General features: G+C 51.2%; 7 protein-coding genes across 7 annotated transcripts; 3 read left to right on the top strand and 4 right to left on the bottom strand.

The window, feature by feature from the left end:
* Window positions 1-650: 650 nt before the first annotated feature.
* BDQ94DRAFT_166813 (uncharacterized protein) lies at window positions 651-1,862 on the top strand (the record flags this gene model as incomplete). The annotated part of the gene is made up of 4 exons (XM_026770640.1): window positions 651-1,120; window positions 1,200-1,443; window positions 1,516-1,716; window positions 1,800-1,862. 4 exons carry the CDS (start codon window positions 651-653, stop codon window positions 1,860-1,862), a joined length of 978 nt encoding a protein of 325 aa, XP_026630677.1.
* A 1,853-nt stretch (window positions 1,863-3,715) lies between these two features.
* Window positions 3,716-4,699, bottom strand: BDQ94DRAFT_166812 (uncharacterized protein; the record flags this gene model as incomplete). Its single annotated transcript, XM_026770639.1, has 1 exon — window positions 3,716-4,699. One exon carries the CDS (start codon window positions 4,697-4,699, stop codon window positions 3,716-3,718), a length of 984 nt encoding a protein of 327 aa, XP_026630676.1.
* An 850-nt stretch (window positions 4,700-5,549) lies between these two features.
* BDQ94DRAFT_182912 (SDR family oxidoreductase) lies at window positions 5,550-6,602 on the bottom strand (the record flags this gene model as incomplete). Its single annotated transcript, XM_026774269.1, has 3 exons — window positions 5,550-5,965; window positions 6,036-6,226; window positions 6,310-6,602. 3 exons carry the CDS (start codon window positions 6,600-6,602, stop codon window positions 5,550-5,552), a joined length of 900 nt encoding a protein of 299 aa, XP_026630675.1.
* Window positions 6,603-7,001: 399 nt separating this feature from the next.
* Window positions 7,002-15,226, bottom strand: BDQ94DRAFT_182910 (type I polyketide synthase; the record flags this gene model as incomplete). Its single annotated transcript, XM_026774268.1, has 6 exons — window positions 7,002-7,900; window positions 7,957-11,850; window positions 11,905-14,412; window positions 14,468-14,736; window positions 14,789-14,933; window positions 14,984-15,226. The coding sequence occupies 6 exons, from the start codon at window positions 15,224-15,226 to the stop codon at window positions 7,052-7,054; spliced, it is 7,908 nt and encodes a 2,635-aa protein (XP_026630674.1). The 3' UTR covers window positions 7,002-7,051.
* Window positions 15,227-16,270: 1,044 nt separating this feature from the next.
* BDQ94DRAFT_136803 (uncharacterized protein) lies at window positions 16,271-16,556 on the top strand. The gene has a single exon (XM_026764948.1). The coding sequence runs from the start codon at window positions 16,297-16,299 to the stop codon at window positions 16,456-16,458; it is 162 nt and encodes a 53-aa protein (XP_026630673.1). The 5' UTR covers window positions 16,271-16,296; the 3' UTR covers window positions 16,459-16,556.
* Window positions 16,557-16,866: 310 nt separating this feature from the next.
* BDQ94DRAFT_136802 (uncharacterized protein) lies at window positions 16,867-18,703 on the top strand. The gene is made up of 4 exons (XM_026764947.1): window positions 16,867-17,192; window positions 17,258-17,355; window positions 17,415-17,794; window positions 17,866-18,703. The coding sequence occupies exons 1-4, from the start codon at window positions 17,003-17,005 to the stop codon at window positions 18,257-18,259; spliced, it is 1,062 nt and encodes a 353-aa protein (XP_026630672.1). The 5' UTR covers window positions 16,867-17,002; the 3' UTR covers window positions 18,260-18,703.
* BDQ94DRAFT_136799 (uncharacterized protein) lies at window positions 18,702-20,566 on the bottom strand. Its single transcript, XM_026764946.1, has one exon. It carries the CDS (start codon window positions 20,341-20,343, stop codon window positions 18,943-18,945), a length of 1,401 nt encoding a protein of 466 aa, XP_026630671.1. The 5' UTR covers window positions 20,344-20,566; the 3' UTR covers window positions 18,702-18,942.
* Window positions 20,567-20,724: the final 158 nt, after the last annotated feature.

Here is a 20,724-nt window from a genome sequence, read left to right as displayed (position 1 = left end):
CGGGGTTTTCTCCGCATTGACATTTAGGTTTGGAACTTCTTACTATCTGTGTCCAGTCCGTTAGTTAATCATTAATCCCCATTGTGAATTGTTAACGCATTTAGAAGGGTAGTTCCACAGTATCTGGGTGGGAGAGATAGATAGATGACAAATTCTATTCACATATTCTCTTCGTGTTCTGGGAACGATGAACTTTGCCGAAGCTCTCATGCATTGGCTCCCCATGTAAAAATGGTGCAAGGCCATTGACAGAACTATGGGTCATTCCGCCACCCATGGTTTCTTTAAATTGGTATTTATTAGGATGGTAGGCCCGTTGGAGAGGTCCAAGTCTGTGACTATCACCTCTTTTTCAGATTTGTGACAGCATTCTCAGTTGTTGGACTCTACTAACAGTGACTGATACCTCCTATCCGGAGCCCACCTTTATTGGTTTGGGTGACACCAATGCGTTGTTGCACAATGTGCTTATTATGTGACAGTGAGCATTCACCTCCTATTGACAAAATCTGAACCCCCCAGTCCCCTCATTCTTAAATGAAATCATTAGATTATTCCTTGTCTTCGTAACGCCCTCTTGAACCCGAAGTCCAAGCTGATATATCTTTCCCTTAGCCAAAGACAGATCCGAAACCAGCAATTACGACAAAATGGCTGGACACCTTCGTTTCTTGTTCGGTCGTTCTACCCAAGACCAAGTCAGGCACCAAGAAGTACGCGCCCTTGTGATAAATAAAATGAGTGAGACCTTCGAAGCAGTTGCGAACCATGAAGCCGCGTGGATCGAGCCTAATATTCAAGAAACTCTCGGTGTCATTTGTGAGGATCTGCACATCTCGAAAAGAGGAACTAATCAGGATGAGCTCTCGCCAGTCTTTTTTGAACCTCTTGGAACGCATAATGTCCCCCAACCTCACCCTACCCAAGATCAGGGCCAAAAGCTTGTCAAGGAGATCTTCGAAAATTGGGACAAACCCACCCCGCGACCACCAACGGTGACAGATCAAATCTATATGTTGATGTACCGTATTGAAAACATTCTTTGTACAAGCGCACGCGATTTTGAATCAGAGTATGGGTGGTCGAATACGCTGTCGGATTACGCAAAGTGGATCGAATGGTGAGCATTCTCTGCCCGGGGAAACCATGGGTGTGTACAACTTTGAAAACTGTTCTGGAGCTGACAAACCTATCTCAAGCGGGGATATTATACCGGAGCTCGGCGCCGAAGAATTCGAAGGCCCACTTTACGGATCGCGTGGGTCAATGCTATACTTCGGTTATATAGCTAGGAATCAGCTCAACCGGCCCCACACCCTGCTCGCAACGCTTACAAAGTCTGACGCAGATGAGAGGCTTTCCAGATACGAGGCAGTAGTCATCTTGACGGTGATGTTGTCTAGGCTTGAGGGTGATGAATGTCTCAACCACAATGTCATTCCTGTAAGTGGGATCTTCGGGTCGGCTTCCAGTCATTGTTCTCCGAAAAACTCTTGAAACTTACTCAAAACCTAGGTAATGGTCATAAGCGTCTTTCCCGGATTCAAGCTCAGAATTCTAGAGGCCCACTATGATTATAGAGGGCTCGTCATTCGAAAGTCCGATTTCCTTAGCTTCGTGAACGGAGATGCAGCCATTGCGAGCATGGACATCCTGGCGAGTTTTATGTGCTCCAAAATGATCGGGAACACGATAGATCCGCACATCATGACCAAAGTAGGTTCTCATTTGACTATGACAGTTTTTTTTTTTTTTTTTTTTTTTTTGTGGGTGAGGAACTAACAGGTCTTTACAGCCAGGGGCTACAGTCCCTCCACTCCCGGGCGACAATCCAGGTCGGGAAATCAGGAGCAGAGAATTGATATCATCAAGGGTGGGATCTTTCTGGCGAGGTGCCTGTGACCTGTTTAAATCTCGCATTCCGGATATCAAAAATACCCGAAACACTGATAGTGAAGACGGGATTCTTGGGTGCGGAGCAAGTGCGGCTGGGTAGTACCTATCATCTTTGGCTTCTCACCAACTTCTTAGTACTATCGTACCCGAGGAAACTGGGTCCGTGGGGCTAATCAGATATGAAATTGCATGTAAAGAGACTTGAATGAGAAAAGAAAACACGAGATTTGACAACATCCTACTACCAAATAGTCACCTGCGTTCGTTGCTTTCTCCTCTACAAGACTAGACTACCAGCCATATCCAAGAGGTAATACTCGGCAATGTGCCCGTCCATTGGCTTGGCCCCGCCGTGACGATGGCTGATTCCTCCTGATTACAGGGTTATGTATCGGCCTGATAGTGATCCATTGCCCAAGCCGAGGAAACCGCCCACCCTCTCTTCATTCGCCGTAGGGACAGCTTATATTAATACCTGCATGGTCTTATAGAAGGACATTAGGTCTCCTACCATATTCATTGCCACCCCATATCGACATATTTCATGCAATAAAGCCTTGCGTGCCCCAAGTTTCTTATTCGGTGCCGGTGCTTTCCCTGTTTGTAGCATTCAAAACGGGGACAAAATGCAAGCAGACAAGAACAATATAAACACTCGGCCAATGTAGGCATATACGGACGGTGCATTGCGATCTACAGGTGACTAGGAGGTATCAGCAATAGCCGAAGCTAAGAATGCCGTGCGGTACAGAAGAATGCGCTCTATTAGTATTTGAGAAGCTTGTGGACTCATCACACTAATGATGACGTCTCCAAATTCGACTGTATTGGAAAGCCAGCAAACCATTTCCAAGAGGCTTCTTGCAACAATTTACTTATCTGTTAAATTTCTTTTAGCTTTCTACAACTTCTTGACACTTTTGCAGAGTACGTGGGATGCTGAAAATCCTGTCCATATTGTCCATTTCGCCAAGATCTCTTGAGTCAGCTGCCCGACTCATCTCCTATGACAGAGGCTGGAGGAACATTTGATTAGAGGCATTATAGGACTAACGACCTTGCACTAACAAAGTTGCAGATGCCGTATAGTATCTTTCTGCCTGCTTTGCTTGTCTTGAGCTTTCATCAAATTTGAGTTGTCTAGTTACTGGCCGTCGGTGACTCAACAAGCGCACAATGATGTACAGAGAGCGGTGGCTGCCATCCCTGGCCAAGATGTTGAATTCTGACGTGGCTGGATCACAGCTCAGCAGCTTAAGTCTCGCCGGCTCCCATATAATAATACCTGCATCATCCAATCCCGTGAAAGTTGTCCATTATCTGCTAATCGTAAATAGTCGAATAGGGCAGCATGTCACTGCTTACAGAGTTATGTTTGGACAAATGTTACAAAGAATAGTATATATATTGCTATATAAGGCAGAGCTTTGGTAGAAGACTCTGTATATAATACTCCTTATTTATCAATTTAGATCCGGAGGATTCACTCCTGAAGCGCACCAGAATGGGATCCTGACAACCTGACTTCATTTCGTCTCCTCGGCTTTAATATATGTCGGGACAATGTGACATGTGAGGGCTATTGACTGTTTGATTATTGCCCTGTCTTAAACTTTCAGTTAGGGAGATTTCCGGGGGAGCAACATGTTTGCCCATTCGCCGGGGTCAAATCGTGAGTCAGTGAATACGAACAGAAACAAAGCCAGCCCTCAACCAGAGAATCGATACCTAATTCAACCTCTTCAGTTGTCCTTCAAACAGAAACGGTCAACCACAAAGCTAAGCCACTCTAAGTGGCACATTATGTAACTGACTCCATTCAGAGCACCGCCTCCACAACCTGTCCACCGTTCCCATTAGTAGTGATATACAACTTCTTCCTCATCCCCTCCTTTTCAACAACATGCACCGAAGTCGGCCCACGGATCACCTTAGTAAACAACACCTCGACATCACCATCAGGACTAATCGTTCCGATTGCCCTACCACCCGACCCTGCCATAGCCACATACGCTGTCCCCTCCTTATCGAAATCGAAGTCATCCCACTGGTATTCCTCCTTTCCGGGGTTCAACGTGGCAAGAACTTCCACCTCAACCTTGCCATCTTTCCCAGGCACCGCAGTACCATCATCGGTAATCTTCACTCTTCCAAAAGTTTTCAACGCAGTATTGGTATAATACGCATACTCCCCGTGTGTCTTCAATCCATTAATCCCGATCTCCGATGACCCATTCGCCGGAGCCGACAATGCGTCGCTCTGGACAACGATGTCCGAGGTTCCGGTCAGCGTGTCGATGCGGAAAATACACCCCACACGGGAATCCGCTGCTAGGACAGTGGTGGGACGGCGTGGGAGAGAAGCGAGACCATTGAGCATGATCGCCTGCGGGAGATGCGCGACTGCTTTGCTGACCGGGGAAGCAGTGGCATTGGCTGCGTAGGCCTCAAAGTCTATGGTGTAGATAGTTTCATTGTAATAGTGGTAGCTGCCGCGGACGCCGCCGGTGATGGCGTACTTGCCGTGGCCGATGGGGGCTATGCCAGTGATGGCGGTGGCGTTGGGGTAGAAGGAAGTGAGGAGGTTGGCGGTGGGGTGGGGGTAATTGAGGTCGAGAGCGTAGAGACGGGCGTCGGTGAAGGTGGTTATGAGAAGAGTGTTAGTAACAGGGTCGATGGCGCCGTTTTCGATGTCAGTGGAGGTGCTGAAGTTGAAGAGTTGGGTGACGGATATGGGTGATGTTGGTTGGGAGAGGGTGGGTGAGAGGGTTAGGAACGTTAGGAACAGCGTAGAGAGATGCATTGTGTGGATTCTGTGGTATGAAAGTGATTAGTGGGGTTTGCATTTCGGTGGCGAGAGGGGCACTATATATGCCAAAGTGGTAGTGATGATCGTCATTTCGTGCTGTGCTCTCATTGATGGACCTTGTTTGCTATTTGCTATGGATGTGGTGCTCGGGCAAAATAGCTGATTTGGGTTAGTTGGAGACGGGATGTTGGCAGGTACGCGGTGGATCTTATCTGATCGGATGGAAACTGGGGAAGTTGACTGGCTCGCTCTTGTCATGGATTGTCAACGGTTGATGAAGGATCGGCATTGGCTATCCCTGGTTCATAAAGTGACAGTTTTCATTTGCCGTAGGGACGGTTGCTTCTTGAGCAAGCAATTACTTTATTCATTATAACATAAACTTACTGCAACAATCAACAAGAACTAGTTGAAGACAGTAACCATGCAACACAGCTGCTAAACGGTAAGTCGTCTTATTACTGATATAAAACATCTTGCACCCTCTTTAGCACCCCTTTTCACCTTTATCTAAGCTTATCATAATGAAGACTGATGTGTCACTTAATACTAATACAATTGTATGCGGTGCGTTTATATATTGCGTCTTTGAATCACTGTCGGGCAATCCTATCCTTTTTGAAGGCCAGTAGTCATGTGAGGGATTTAGAGTACTTTATAAATGGCTACCAGAGCTCAGGAGACCGCTGATCAAGTTGTGGACACTCATTAGATTTCCATGGGAAGTACAGAGTGTACTTTAATTCAAGTACCGAGAACATAACAATTGTCATCATTTTGTTGGTACATAAGACCCTATTCCATAGTTTCCAATGACCCACTAAAGAATTCATGGGAGCATACTTCAAGCCGGTATATCTGGCATAGGTCCCTTGTGATCCGGGAAATCAGTGCTGCGGGCAATCTCTTCCCATTCCTCTGCAATGCGCATCATATCCCGCGCCTTCTCCTTAAGGAATCCAAGAGAATCACTACCAAACGGCACACGCAATGGGATCTCTTTGCCCTCTGCAATACCCTCTCCCTTCGCAATCTGGATGATCTTGGCAATCAAATCCACGGCATTGCCCGGTGGGTTGCGGTAGTTGCCTTCTCCGCGCACGCGACACGCGTCGTTAAGGCCCCGGTAGAAATCGACTCGGTAAGGAACATGGTTGATATTCCTCATGACTTCAGTGCTGAAGATGCCTGCTTCTATAATGAGGGGTTTAATGCCTGGTGCAAGCCAGCCTAGCTCTTTCGAGAGACTTTCAACGGCTCCTGTGGTGGGAAAGAGTTTTACTGTCAGCTTCGTCGTGTGGGAGCAGATGGACAGACTGGTAAAGCATACCTTCTAAAGCGAATTTACTGGCACAGTACGCGGATGCAGCTGGCTCTCCCCAAAAACCAGACTGCGATCCCATGTAAATGATCATACCTTGACCCTTCTCACCCTTGCTGCGAAAATGCGGCAATGCAGCGCGGGTCAGGTTGATAGGCCCATGGAAGTTAGTGTCGAGGGATCGTTTCATATCCTCCGGTCTAACGTCTCAGTCAGTCAAACATATCCTTCCCAAATGAGATTATCAAACAAAAAGACTAGAAGCCCTCAGGCCAAAACTCACGTGAGCTCCTCGATAGCCCCGCATTGAATGTACCCCGCGTTGTTCACGAGTACATCGACTCCCCCATAGATATCGATGGCCTGCTGAAACTTCGCGTTCAGCTCTTCCTGAGGTGCCGTAACATCGAGTTCAAGGATAGTGGCACCGGTATCCTTCAGGTGCGCAAGTTTGCTCTCAGCATTCCGGCCTGTGGCGACGACGTTGTCACCCCGTTCGCGAAGTTGGCGTACAAACTGCTCCCCGAAGCCACTGGAGCAGCCAGTAATAAACCAGGTTTGCTTTTCGTTTGTCATTCTTTCAACTGATGCTGACTGAACCGACTATAGGTCCGGAGTCTTTGCTATTTGCCTTCGCACAAGGAAATAAGAAGCGATGATCGCTCGGATGGCTTTTAAGACAATCTGGGAGGCGCCAGCGCCTGCCAGAGGGGCTTGCCGTCTTTAAGTCTAGTGAATCTGAGTAAGGCTGAGGAAATGAGGGGCCATTGAGTTTAGTCTGTCAGACACGCAGGCACATTCCGACAGGACCCGCTTACAGTGTCACACTATAGCAGTAGCAGTGTTACCTTGCATGGTAGGCAGCAAGCAGCACCCAGTCATCTTTACTATTTGAGCCACTGCAAGGATTAGTGCTGACAGCCCAACTGTTCAGGAAAGATTAGGGATGATCATTCGAAATTGAGTTTCGTAACGATTTGATGTAATCTAACGACCATATACTAAATTACAAATGACAGGTATTCTTAGTTCTCCTGCCTCTTCTGCACATAATGACTCTTGCCAGCCGCTTGCTGACCCAACTCCCGAATGCTACAGTCCGCCAAAATATTGAAGACCGAGAGCTCAGCCTTCATCTCATTCGCGAACCAGAACCGCAGCTCGACGGCCACCAGCGAGTCCACACCGAAGGAATGAGCAGGCCTATTGATATCAACATCCTCCTCCGGTACTGAGAGAGCTTGCGAGAGTCTCTGAGCCAGAGCCGTGGCAATAATGGCCCCTGCTTCTTCTACATTACCAGCATCCCCGAGCAGAGCCCCGTAGTCTACAGCCTGAGCAGAGGTAGGGGCGGACGCAGTGGTGCTCTGGTCCATCCGGTGCAGATGTCGGTACATGGTCCGCTTCATGTAAGGCAGCAGTTCTTTGCCTTGCTTGATCATGGCCATGGGCCGGTTGAGGGCTGTGAGGACCTGAGTCTCCCATCCTGATGACACGTTCAGGCGAGGATTGCAGGCCCAGTCAACAACACTGTGAAGCTCCTTCTCGGAAAGGGCATCGAAACCGGCGTTGACCCATCTCTCTGACACATCCTTTTGTTCCGCTACGTACCCGACGGACGTGAGTAGTCCGACATCAATAGATATGCACTTCTGGCCGTGTGCCCATCTATGGCGAGCAAATGCATCCTGGAATGTCGCAGCGGCATTGTACTGGGACTGGCCTCTCGATCCAATCATACCTCCCAGAGACGACAAGATGACGAAAAAGTCCATGTCAGCTGGAAGATGGTGATGAAGGTTCCATGTTCCAGCAACCTTGGGGTCGAGCACTGCCTGCCATTCAGCCAGAGACATGTTGTCAAACAATCGGTCCTGCAGAGTGTCAGCTGGTACACCCATGCGACGATAAATAGACCCAGTTAACATACCTTGAGTACCATGGAGGCCTGGATGACTCCCTTGACTCGGGGCATTGTCCGCTCGCAATCACTGAGTGCGCTTGCCAGAGAATCCGCGTTGCTGACGTCGCACTTGGGAGTGATAACGTTGACACCTCTTTCTGTAAGCTCATTGACTAGCTCAATAGCATCATCAGAAACTGCGCCCGAGCGAGACAGTAAGATCAAATGCTTGACCCCTCGAGTGGAAAGCCACCTCGAGAGACTCCGGCCGATACCGCCCAGCCCACCAGCAATGATATAACTGGCCTGAGAGTTGAAGACATATTCCGGATCATTACTGGGAACTACCGAGACTTCAGCCTCTTCCTCCCAATTGATGACTGCCTTGCCCATATGACGGCCCGTCTGGAGGTAGCGAAAGGCCGACTCAAATTCTCCGCGCGAAAACTGTGTTACCGGGTGAGGAGGACCCAGTTTCTTTGCAAAAAGCAGCTCATGTAGCTCATCCATCAATTGTTTAATAACTGACGGATGGTTCTTGTATACTGTCTGTAGGTCGAGCGATGAGAATGTGACGTTCTTGGAGAATTGATACATGGCAAGCTTCTGGAAAGAGTAGATGTCTCGCTTTCCAATCTCAACGAACCGTCCCAAAGGCGCGACACACCTCCAGGTCTCTGCGAGCGCCTCACCTGAGCTTGAGTTGAGGACGACATCGACACCGCGACCGTTGGTTGCGCGCAGGATCTGCTTCCCAAATGCCAATTTGCGGCTAGAGAAGAAACGGTCGCCAGGGATTCCGTAACGCTCTTGCAGAAGATTCTTCTTGACCGACGAACTCACCGTCACAAATACATCCGCCCCAATATTCTGTGCCAGCTGGATGGCAGCCTGTCCGACAGCGCCCGCGGCTGCGTGTATGAGTACAGACTCGCCTTTACGAAGGCGGCCCAGGTGCGTGATACCGTACAGCGCTGTCAGCCACACCGCTGGGAAGGCATCGGTGAATGCGATATGATCCGGAATAGGAATGGTGGTGTGGACTTTGTTCCGGACGAACGTCTTGAATGTCCCAGATGCCATACCGCAAACGCGATCCCCGGGGGCCAGATCTTTCACTGCTGAACCAACTCGGCGGACCACACCCCCATACTCATGTCCAATGTAAGAGTCTGTGATCTGTCCAAGTACGCACATCACGTCGGCAAAGTTGACTCCCGTGGCCTTGACTGCCACCTCCACCTCGTCTTCCGAGAGGGGCTTACTTGGAGTTTCATCCCTGGCGTACCGGAAACTGCCAAGCTGCCCAGGAGAAAATTGAATTTCTAGAGCCTCAGATGGCTCCCTTCCAAGCTGCCTTCGCTCGATGTCCCGGTTGCCAGTCTGAGAATATACATAATCATTGATATCATTGGCTTCTACCACTCGAGGGATGAGTGTCACGTCGCTGGCCTCAAGATAATCACCCTCCCAATTTTCAACTCCAGACACCCCATATGAGCGCTGAAGAACCCTCGAAATTGCTTTGCCTGCGCAGGCTATGTCTTGAATGTCCAAATTGGCCCAGTAGAGACCAGGCTTCTCAAGCATGGCCGCTCGGCTAAATCCGGAACTCATTGCGTTTTCTGGCAGGGGAGCGTTTCCATCTGCACCGGACGTTATCCAGTAGATGTGACTTGAGAAGTCCACAAGTCTCTTGAAGCGAGCAAAATCTTTCCCACTCATTGCCGCTAGGAATGGGCGCCCCAGGTCAAGCAGTGAGAGACAAACATTCGACTGTGAAATTTGCTCGGAGATAGCATCAGGCGTGAGGATGTCGCATTTCTTCCCGAACGTAGAGGAGATGTAGGAAGCAATTTCTCCCGCAACCTTGAGCTGAAACTCAGTTTCGGCAGCAATAAAGAGCGACTCCGGAAGTTGAAGCTGGTTTGATTCCTCATGAGATGCTCGAGAGAGGAGGAAGCTGAGGGTATGGTTCTCGGCATCTGGGAAGTCAGTGATTGCCATTTCCACCCCAGTGTATCCGGTCTGTTTTAGGTAATAATCCCATTCATCCCGAGAATACAGTGGGCACCACTTCCGGTCCTCCTCCGTTGATCTCCACCATCCTGGAAGTGTTCCCCAAATGCCATTTAGCACTGTGTCATGTTTGTTGGTTGGTTCCATGAGGATGATGTAGCCGCCTGGCTTCAGTAAGGAGCGGGCATGACTCAGAGTATCACTGACACTTTGTGTAGCATGCAGCACAGTGGCAGCAATCACGACATCGTATCCACCCGGTGTGAATCCCTGTGCAGCTGGGTCTCGCTCGATATCCAGTGTCTGGAAAGTCATGCGATCAACATGATCGGAAAACTTAGCCTTGGCCTTTTCAAAGAACCCGGGAGAAATATCGGTGAAGGTGTAGGATTGGTATCTGGGAGTCACGCCTTTGTCGTTACCCTGTTTGCCCAAGGCCGACAGAATTTGTTGGGTACCACTTCCAGTACCAGCACCGATCTCAAGGATATCAAGCTTGGAATTCTTGTGCGCAAGGAGATCCATGAACACCGCCATCCGCTTGGCGGTGATTACGAAGATCTCGTCCTTGTACAGGTCTTTCGCCAAGCCTTGATTGAACAGGAGGTCTAACGGATCCACTTCTTCGCGGACAATCGCGGCGAGGTGCTTGCAGAACGAGTTAACCGCACCCTCAACCGGGCCTGTTGCTGCGAAATCCGCCAAGTACTGCATGCGGCGACTGTCATCCGCGAATGTATCTTTCCATGGTGATTGAAGGAGAGGGTTGCTCTCACCCAGAAGATCGAAATGGTACCGCACCCAGGCCAAGTATCTCTGGAAGTATGGGGAGGTAGTCTCGTAGCCTTGGGCGTCCAGCTCCTTCAACATTTCCGACATGTAGTGCAGTGTCACCACATTTTTGGAAGGCTTCCATTCCACGGGCATTGTCTCCTTGTCCAAGCAGTAAGTCTCTGTCTGTGAGCTACTAATAAGGTCAACATCAGGCTTCCAATCAAGCCTGTAAAAGATGTTGCGTTTCTCGGATGGCTTGTAGCTAAGGCTGGACACAGTTGTCACCCGATAGCCGTCTATCACAATGGCTGGTTCTCCCGTCTCCGAATTGATGGCAAGAATGAACGAGTCGGTTTCTCGAGCTGCTTGCAGCGTCGTCTGCGCCAGAATATTCAACTTTGTGGATGGTTTGCGCTCGATGAGATCATGTGAGATCCAGAAGTCTCGCAATTGAGTCGGTGCCTGTAATGGACCAAGCTGTGTTCCACCTTTGGTGGTCGCCACTGCCGTAACTTGGAACACCCCGTCCAAGGCTGTGGGGTGAATGATATGCGGCTGAACCTGAGAGTTCTTCTCGGGAACTTTACCTCTCCACTCATCAGGTTTAACGACGGCCACAGCTTGGTCCCCTTCCGGATCGTAGGCTAGGTCGTGGAGAGTATTGAATAGGGGACCAAAACCATACCCGATCTTGTGACCAGCATCATAGAAAACCTGCTGAGTACTCGTCGCTGAACAGCGGTCAAGGGCTTGTTGGTACATCGACTGATAATAGTCCTTTGTCAGGCTTCGCTCGTCTGCTCCGTACACTTCGTCGGGCGTCTCTTCATATTCCGTCACGACAGATCCAGCGCAGACTTCCCGCCATTCATTGTCTGAGTACACATATACATTGAACTCTCTGCATTCAATTGTCTGAACACCAGTGGTTCGACTATTCTCTGCATTACGCAGGAAGATCTGGCTTTCTACCCCTTCAGGAGTCTCAGGGACGACTAAAGCAGAGAAGATCCTTACGTTTCGCAGGCGGTATCCTCTAACTGCATGACCTGGCTTGGCTAGATGCCTCGCAGCCTCTATAGCCATAACTGCCATTCCCGCAGCAGGATAGACCGGGGATCCATTCAACTACAGTTCAGTTAGCAGAATTCTCTTTACAGATAGTGATCAGTTGGTACTCACCCGATGGTCCGTGAGCCATGGAAGGTCGGATACCCGGATGGTGAAGCGAAACTTCGGCTCAAGCGGATTCCAGTCATTCGTGGGAATGCCGACTAGCTCGTGTCGAATATTGTCGCGAGTTCTGTAATTCTTGAACAGTCGACTCTCGAGCCAGTATGTCTGTGAATGGTTGAAGGGGTACTCTGGTAGATCTACTACCATTTTCGCCGATCGGTTCGACCCATAGCTGTTGACAGCTTCAATTCTGACTGGGTATCCCTCGGTCCAAAGCTTTCCGGAGAGCTGCTGCAAGGATTTCAGTCCTGAGACACCTCGCCGCATCGCTGAGTCATATTTGACGTTTTCAGATTGAGGCACATTGTCCATGACCGCTCTTTGCATAGCTGCATGTGGGCCGATCTCAACATAGTGATCCACTTGCGTGTTAGACCCCGAATTGCGGCTGGCTTGGGACAATTGTCCAAGAGCTTCGGAAAACCTGACAGTCGACACAAGGTTCTTGACCCAGTATTGGGGCAGAGAGAGCTGTTTGACTGGGACAGGTTGTCCTGTGATTGATGAGCAAAAAACAGGTGCTTCGCCTTTCCGAGGAGACTGCCTTGGTTGGCAAATACCCTGCAAAAGGCTCTTGTATTCTTCAGCAATCACTTGCATGTGAGAAGAATGGTAGGCAACTGGAATTTTCAACTTGCGGGCAAACACCTTCTTCTCATCTAGGCGGACCTTGAGGACGTCGATAGACTTATCCAACCCTGTCGCGGTTATATTGTTGGCGCTGTTGATGCAACCAATTGACAGGCATTGTTGACCATGGACGGCCGAGATCTCATCTATATGAGGCTGGAGTTCAGAGGCAGTTAGGCCAACAGCCATCATAGCTCCACGTTCGCCAGTTTTAGACTCTGCTACCCGAGCAGCCAGTGCTCCACGGAAATAGGCAATTGTCCATGCTGATTCACGAGAAATTGCTCCTGCGCAAAATGCAGCAGCAATCTCTCCCGACGAATGGCCCACCACGCCCCAGGGAACCACTCCCCATCCTTCGAGGAGCTCCACCAGTGCTACCTGCAGAGCTGTACATAGCGGCTGTGCTAACGCCGGGCTATCAATCTGAGAAGAATCTGCAGGTTTATGAAGCTCTTCGATCAGCGACCAGGAGTTCCCGAGTCCTTTCAGATAGGAGTCCGCCTTTAGAATGCTTTGCCGGAAAGTCTCGAACTTCAAAAGCTCAATCCCCATTCGAGCCCACTGCGCACCTTGGCCTGTAAAGACAAAGTTTATCCGCGGACTTGTGGACGATCGCACGGGCTTTGGCAGAGTTTGTACCTGCGTCTTGAGACTTTCCAGGTTTCCCGCCAACGCGAAAGTCTTCCATGGCAGAACACTTCGTTTGTTGGATAAGGTGTAGGCCAGGTCCCGCAGAAACTCTTCTGAGACATCTTGAGGTTCGATTAGACTTAGGTAATTTTCATATGCTGCTCCGAGTCGCTCAATTCCGTTTGAATCAGAGGCAGACCAGGTGAAAACGTATTGGGTCTCCTCCGGCTCCTCATGCGAGGTACCGTTAGACACTGTCGCACCATTTCTATTATGGCTATTATAGTCATTGGTTGCGTTGCCATTTGGGTCTCCCTTTGTATGAGCATTTGCATGACCGTTCGTGTAACCGTTAGCGTGGCCATTGGTATGGCCGTTACTGTGGTCATTGGCAATGCCATTGGCCACACCATTCTCCAGGATGGCGAGGGTGGGCGGTCTTTTGACAGTGATGTGGTGTGCTTCGAGGCCATGCTCCCGCAGGTAGTTGTATGCGTCATCCAGGACAGCGTGGGCATTCGATCCGCCATAGCCAAATGCGTTGACCGACGCTCGCCGCAGGCCATCAGTGGGCCATGGAAGCGGCTTCGTCGGAAACTTTAGATTCCATTCATCAGCTGGAATGCGAGGGTTGACCTCTTTCAGCCCCGCTATCGGGGGAATGATGCCTTTCTCCAGACTCAGGATTGTCTTTATCAATCCCGCGAGACCAGCTGTCGCTTCTAAATGGCCGATGTTGGCCTTGACTGCACCAATGTGCATCGGATCGTCCGGGCTGCGATGTTTCTGGAAGACTGATTTGATAGCACCTGCTTCAATGGGGTCACCCAATTTTGTTCCCGGGCCATGGGCCTCAAACAATCGGGTTGAGGCGAGATCCAAACCACCCGAACGGTACGCCTCCCGGATCAACTTCTCCTGTGCTGCCTGACTTGGCTGAGAGATACCGGGGGTGCGGCCATCTTGGTTCGTCGCAGTAGCCCGGACCACCGCCCGAATTACATCGCCATCAGCTATAGCATCACTCAGCCGCTTGAGTACCAGAACGCCGAACCCTTCGCCCTTGGCATAGCCGTTACCATCAGCTCCGAAGCTGTGACAGCGACTGTCAGGAGAGATGAATTGCAAAGCGGAGAGAGAGATCGCGCTTGTCATCGGTTCAAGATAGAGCTGTGAACCGCATACCAAACTCTAAACACATTCCATGTCAGCGACTATTAGTTCAGCGTTTCAGGGTTTCGCTCACCATTCGCGACTCCTTCGATCGCAGGCTCTGACACGCAAGATGCAGGCCAATCAAGCTGCTAGAGCAAGCTGTCTCAATGGTCATACTCGGGCCCCGCAGATCGTAGAACCAACTCAGCCGGTTGGCTAAGATGGCTCCCGAGTTGCCGGTAGCCTTGTACGTGGCCTGGACCTCTTCGTCAAATTCGAAGAATCGGTTGTACTCCACTCCCAGTGCCCCGACATACACGGAGGTGGCGGAGCCCGCTGCTCTTTCGACGGGAATGCCAGCTGCCGTGATTCTTAGTACCCACGTCTCATACTGATTTCCTAAGAGTCTTACCATTCTCGAGGGCTCTGTACGTTGTTTCCAGAAGACCCCGTTGCTGAGGATCCAAGCTTTCCACCTCACCGGGACTCATGGAGAAGAACGGTGCGTCAAAGGCTGCCACATTCTCTTTCAAGAAATGACCGCCCCGCGCGTTTACCTGTCATGCTGTTAGGGCCCGGTATTATCGCCAGCTATGATCATACATACTGTGTCATTCCGAGACGCATCTGGGTGGTAGAAGCCATTTATATTGAATCGGTCAGGGGGAACTTCAGTTGTGACGGATCGTCCTTCTTGAAGGATTTTCCAGAAGGATTGCGGGGAGGTGGCATCCTGAGGGAATCTCAAAGAAAAACCCACGACGGCCACAGGATCAGTCCCTTCGAGATTCTGGGAGCTCTGCAGTGCTCCACCGCGGGTAACAAGGCCGTCAGTCGTTAGTAGTTGCATTGTATAACTTATTCGGCACTACTGAGGCGCAGTGTTGATGAACGTGTTGAGCGAAACGAAACCTCGACGGAGAGGGCAGGTCGGAGTCCCCTCTTATCTACTTTGCTCCCCGCTGGGTTTTCTCCCCGCTCGCCGTCGCAGTCATCAAATTTGCGAGATCAATCGCTCATGGGGCTCATTCGATTGCCAGTCTGACCGATGGGGAGCCTTAAGCGATTGCAAACGCAGTCTGGCCATAGAAAGTAAAGTGTGATGGATCTGCATGGCCTAGAAACCTCTTCACGATCCTGTCATAATCCATCATTTACACGTCGCCAAGCGCGAGTACAGTTCTTTCCAGAGCTAGTCGAAAAGAGTTAAAAACGGCATGCTATCAAGATAATATCGACCGGGATCCGCAGCCATCGCCCCACACCCTAAAAGTATACCGAGTTAGTAGACTCGAACGAGCTATCTACTATATCAAGGTATAGTCCCGGCCGAGGACAGACAGAGCGGAACAGGTACCCGGATTGAGCCTCATATCTGCCGACCGGATCATCGCCAGGACTGGCATCCTTGGCCGGGGAGTTGATCGTGCAGGGGCGGAAAGGTCAGTGCTATTCTTCGAGCAGGTATTATGACGGCGGTGCAGTGTGTGAAAGCCAAATGTTTTGACACATGCCAATGGGGTGTGACGGTTGGATTGCCCAGAGATTGACCGGAAGAAGGTACGATGGTCGCTCATCGACAAGCCACTAATGCAGCATCCCCTCTTCTCTCCTCTCTGGCCTGCTCCACTCGCTGCCCAGAAATGCCCTAAAATCTCACCCACACCATGGCGACGGCCACAGCCAAACAATGTGGCTGCTGCACACCGAGAAACGTTGGTCAAAGGGCCACGGGCAAATCGCGAACTGCTGCATCATGCGATATGCTCCGTCAGAATGCATCCGCTGGCTGACGCGCCCTCCACACGCTGGTTGGCCAACGATTTACCGGGTTAATGCCGGATGCTGACAGCCAGTCTAAACCGGGACAGCATCGATGAACCTTGTGAAGAGACCCAGCTGGTGCCTAAGCAGGAGGCTATGGCAATTATCCGGCCTGGCGACCGTGTCCATCTATCCCTAACCGAGTGTTTGCCCATTCCGCAGCTGCCCTCCCTTCTTCCCGCCTGGGACCCATGGGGCCATTGCGGCGAACATGTTGCGGGGAGGCCGATGAGAAGTGAAGAAACAGACAAAGACTGAACAGTGCTTCTACTATATTCCATATTTGCTGCTGTGCTGGGGCGAGGGGCCCGAATTACGTTCATTTCTTATATTCCTCTCATCTCATCGCCGTCTCGTTTGGTCTCGTCCCCACCCCCTGCCCTTCTCCTTGCTCTGCCACTCTCCTCCGATCGTACAGTAACCCCCCCCCCCCTGCCTGAATAGACTCTCCGATCGCATGGGGGCCATAATCCTTCCGTGTGTGATGACAATTCAGCTCGTCTGGTTCCAGGGTATGCGACCCTGCTGACAGCCAGCGATCATAATCCTCCTTTTGCCTTTCCTCTAAGCTTCGCGGATCTAGCGCCCTGACGCCAGCCATCGCCATTCAAATCAATCGTCACCTTCTTCTGCACCCCCTCTTTTCTTTTTACCGCGCTTTCGACTGTTGCCGATCGACTGACACTCGGGATTGGCACACCGAGTCAGCCTCGCGAGGGACCAACCCCGGCGGCCGTGTTTTCCATTTCTTTTCGGCCTGCTGCTCGTGCTTCTCAATCCATCCCACCACATCACCGTCAGGATGAAGCACATCGGCAAAACCGGCCGGGACAACCTGGGCGCCGCCATCTCAATGCTGGCGCTGGCGGTGGTCTCGGTCGCTCTCCGGTTGGTGGTGAGAATCATGACCCGACAGTGGTCTCCCTTGTCCGACGGCCTGCTTCTGCTCACGCTGGCATGCATGACGGTGTTTGCGGCTCTGTTAATTCAATGTATGTCGACGTCTCAAATAATTCAACACGAGGAGGGAGCAGTTACTGATCCTGCGGTTACCCAGATATTGTCGCAGGACCTGGCCCGGGCACCTTCGACCTGAACGAATTCGCAGCCGATGCAGACATTGGGGGAATGGTATGGGCCAAGGCATTTCTCAAGGTCTGTTGCGCGATGCCATCCGTATGCGTGCGCAAGACTGACTGACTTTATTGAGTCAGACTCTGTACGTCGCCGACCTTTTCTTCATGGCGACCATCACTTTTGTCAAACTGTCGGTACTCGCGTTTCTGCACGGCCTCTTCAAGGTTTCCAGAATATACCGCGTCTTGAACTACGTGACAGCCGCCCTCTGTGTTGCTTGGTTCCTCATTGTTCTGTTCGTCAACATTTTCCAGTGTCACCCAATCCACATGTTGTGGGATGCGATGGGCGCTGCGGAATACTGCATCGCCAGTGGTCGGCTCTGGTTGGGGATGGAGCTCACGAACCTGTTCCTTGATGTTATAATCTTGTTTCTACCTGTGTATGTGGTGACGCGACTGCAGCTCAGTCGCACACGCAAGGTCCAGATTACTGGTATATTCCTTCTGGGCGGATTGTAGGTTTTGTCTCGGGACTTTGGTCTCCTCTCAAACACTCTTGGAATCCATTGCTGATCGCATGAAACAGGGTCTGTATTGCCAGTATCTGCAAGCTCTCCTATCTCTGGATCCCGGCCACACCCCAAGTTGTGCGGGCTCCCGAGACAATGGTCTGGTCATCGGTACAGCTGGGGGTGGCCACGCTCTGCGCATGTTTGCCAACCTACGCCCCACTGTTCCGAGTGGCACGGGGAAAGATGTCTACGGTGAAGACGCCCACTGCACCGTATCCGTACGGTAGCGACAACACGCCGCGCAATGCTCCGGCAGGTAAGAGCGCACCCTATCGACGGGTGGAAGATCCGCTGCTGAGCACCCAGCAGACGGAAATCACGCGCGGGGATGGCGAGTCGTACAAGATGGACCAGCTCGGCCCCTGCCACATCTACGTGAAGCAGAGTGTAGACGTTGACGTGGTCTAGCACGGGCCTCATCCGAATGTTTCTTTTTACTTCAACTAATCATTGCAATATTACTCCAACACTCTCCGGACAATGATGGTCCCTAACTTTCCGCCCCCCACCCCAGCCCCTCTCCGGTTGCATCGGAACCATGTTGGATGCCGCTAAACTGGGTGCTATATTAGCGTGCCGGGGTTATAGAGAAATGTGGGTACTGAATCCAGCCCAGTTGCAAAAGGGGATTTAGCGCTGGTGAGTTGGAGTTGGACCGGCTTGCTGCTTTGCCCCCGGAGCTCCGCCCGGAGAATCTCTCGTGAGCTGAGTTTTGGATATCCTTCATTTCCCATGTTGCACAATCTTACGGGTGGACGGGAGTCCACGGGTGAGATCGAAGGGCGGTTTGCCCCACTACTACTACCACTACTATCTACTACTTGTATATTAATTTATATTAATTAATGAGACACGTAACATGATTTCGATGGTTTCAGCTCCTGCATTACTCAAGTCACTGTAGCGTTAACAAGCGTATTCCACACCCAACCAACCAACACCCATTCAAACCTAGAAGTATCAACTGTACAGTGCCGATAATCAACCGACGATAGTTTCTATCAATTGTTAGAACCACGCAACATACCTCTAAACAAACAAAACGCAAAAGAACAAAAAGGGGGGATAGATAAGTAATATAGAAATACCCATCAAAGCAACGCACCCTTATTCGTATCCGTAGTATCCTCCAACAAATTCCGCACCATATTCTCCTTCATCTCCCTCAACCACGCCTCCACAAACACCGGTTCATAATACGCCTCATTATAACTGGCACTCAAATGCAATTCATCCCTCCAACTCCAACAATGCACATACAACTGCTGCGCCAACATCTGCACCATCAGCACCAAACCCTTGACCTTGACCTCCCCATAACTCTCCCTGATTAACCGATCCACAGGCCCCAAACTATTAATATTTGGTTCTGTCGGCTGCGCCGCCCCCGCAGCAGCAGCAGCCTGGAACATGGCTGTGGCCTTTTCCACGAACGGCACCCGTACAAACATCATGTCACTGTCGGCCAGATTCCACGACTGGCGGTACAGCGGCTGAATGGTATCCACGAGGTTCGACCAGCTTGTTGTGGGCGTGGCTTCGACATTGAGTGGGAGGCCGACCATGCGCAGGGACGGGCCGTGGATGGGGCCGTCGTAGGGTGGGGGCAGGTATTTGCGGAGATCGAAGGCTTGCCAGGAGATGTAGCGCGATGATGGATCGGTAGAATTAGCCGCACGCGCAGTCTCGATAATCGCAGAGGCATGCATAGCTGTCGTGAGAGTGATGTTTCTTGCGCGACAGGCACGACGTAGCGCGGTCGCCTGTTCCGCGGGGATGACATGCTCCGTGCGGAGAGACTTGGCGGGTAAGGCTGTGGGGTTGAGCACGGGCAGGCCGATCGAGGGTTGGCCCTCGAGGAAGGTAGCGAGGAGTTCGTCGGCGCGACGAGACCATTCGGGGTTCCTGGCTTCTGGGGAAGCAGGCATACCGATGACGGTGTCGAGCGAGGGGATCAGTCGGGTGGCTTCGCTGCCGTCGAAGGAGGCTGTAGTGGTGATGGTTGGGGCTTGAAGCTCGGAGAGGAATTGGTCCAGCACCATGGCGAGTCCGGTGCCGTCCCAGCGCCAGTGGGCTGAAACGATGCAGAATTCCTGGCTGCTGGGGATCCAATGTGCCGTTGCGTGCGGGTCGGCGATGCGCAGGTGGTGGGTGAAGAGGTCGTCGGCGGATTGGGCTGAGTCTTCGATTTTGAAGGTGTTGTTGCACCAGGATTCTAGGGTTGAGGCGCTTGTGATCGGGTAGTAGCGCTTTTCGTGGTCATGGAGCTCGCCTGCGATGTCGGGGTAGCGCATGCGTAGAGATTTCCAGGCGTTGCGGAGTGGTGGGATGGTTATTTCGGGGCTGCTGTTGGGGAAGTCGAGCTGGACGGCGCCGACGGTGAGCCAGTGTTCGCGACCGAGTGGTTTGCCTGACTCGCCGATGAATTGGAAGAGGCGGTCGTGGCAGTCTAGGGGACGGCTCCAGTGGTCGGTTTGTTTGGTCCAGGACATGGTGGTGGTGGTGGCGGTGGTGATGTAGAGGATGGAAATAGCAGTGGTGTGGATGGATGAGTATGAGGGAACAGTATACTACAGATGGGAGTTACAGGAAGCTCGGTTGATGTTCAATTGGAATAAATTCAGGAGCCTTGCAAGTCATCCGGGCGGGGATCGCCAGGCGAGCCCTACTAAATTCATCCATAGATCCCTGTAAGGACTTCACCGCGTTCACTTTCTATCCCATCACTCACTACCTCCCTATAGTATCCTTCACTAATACTTCTTTGTTGTGATACAGTTCTGACCCACGGCTATCTCCTTTCTTTCCCCTCCTCCCTCGAATCATGCGTTCCTTTCCAGCCACAAAACGCCTAATGGGTGATCAGGCTACAG

Source organism: Aspergillus welwitschiae (assembly GCF_003344945.1).
Source record: "Aspergillus welwitschiae strain CBS 139.54b unplaced genomic scaffold BDQ94scaffold_4, whole genome shotgun sequence".
NCBI lineage: Eukaryota > Fungi > Ascomycota > Eurotiomycetes > Eurotiales > Aspergillaceae > Aspergillus > Aspergillus welwitschiae.
This window is presented reverse-complemented; position numbering and strand designations above follow the sequence as displayed.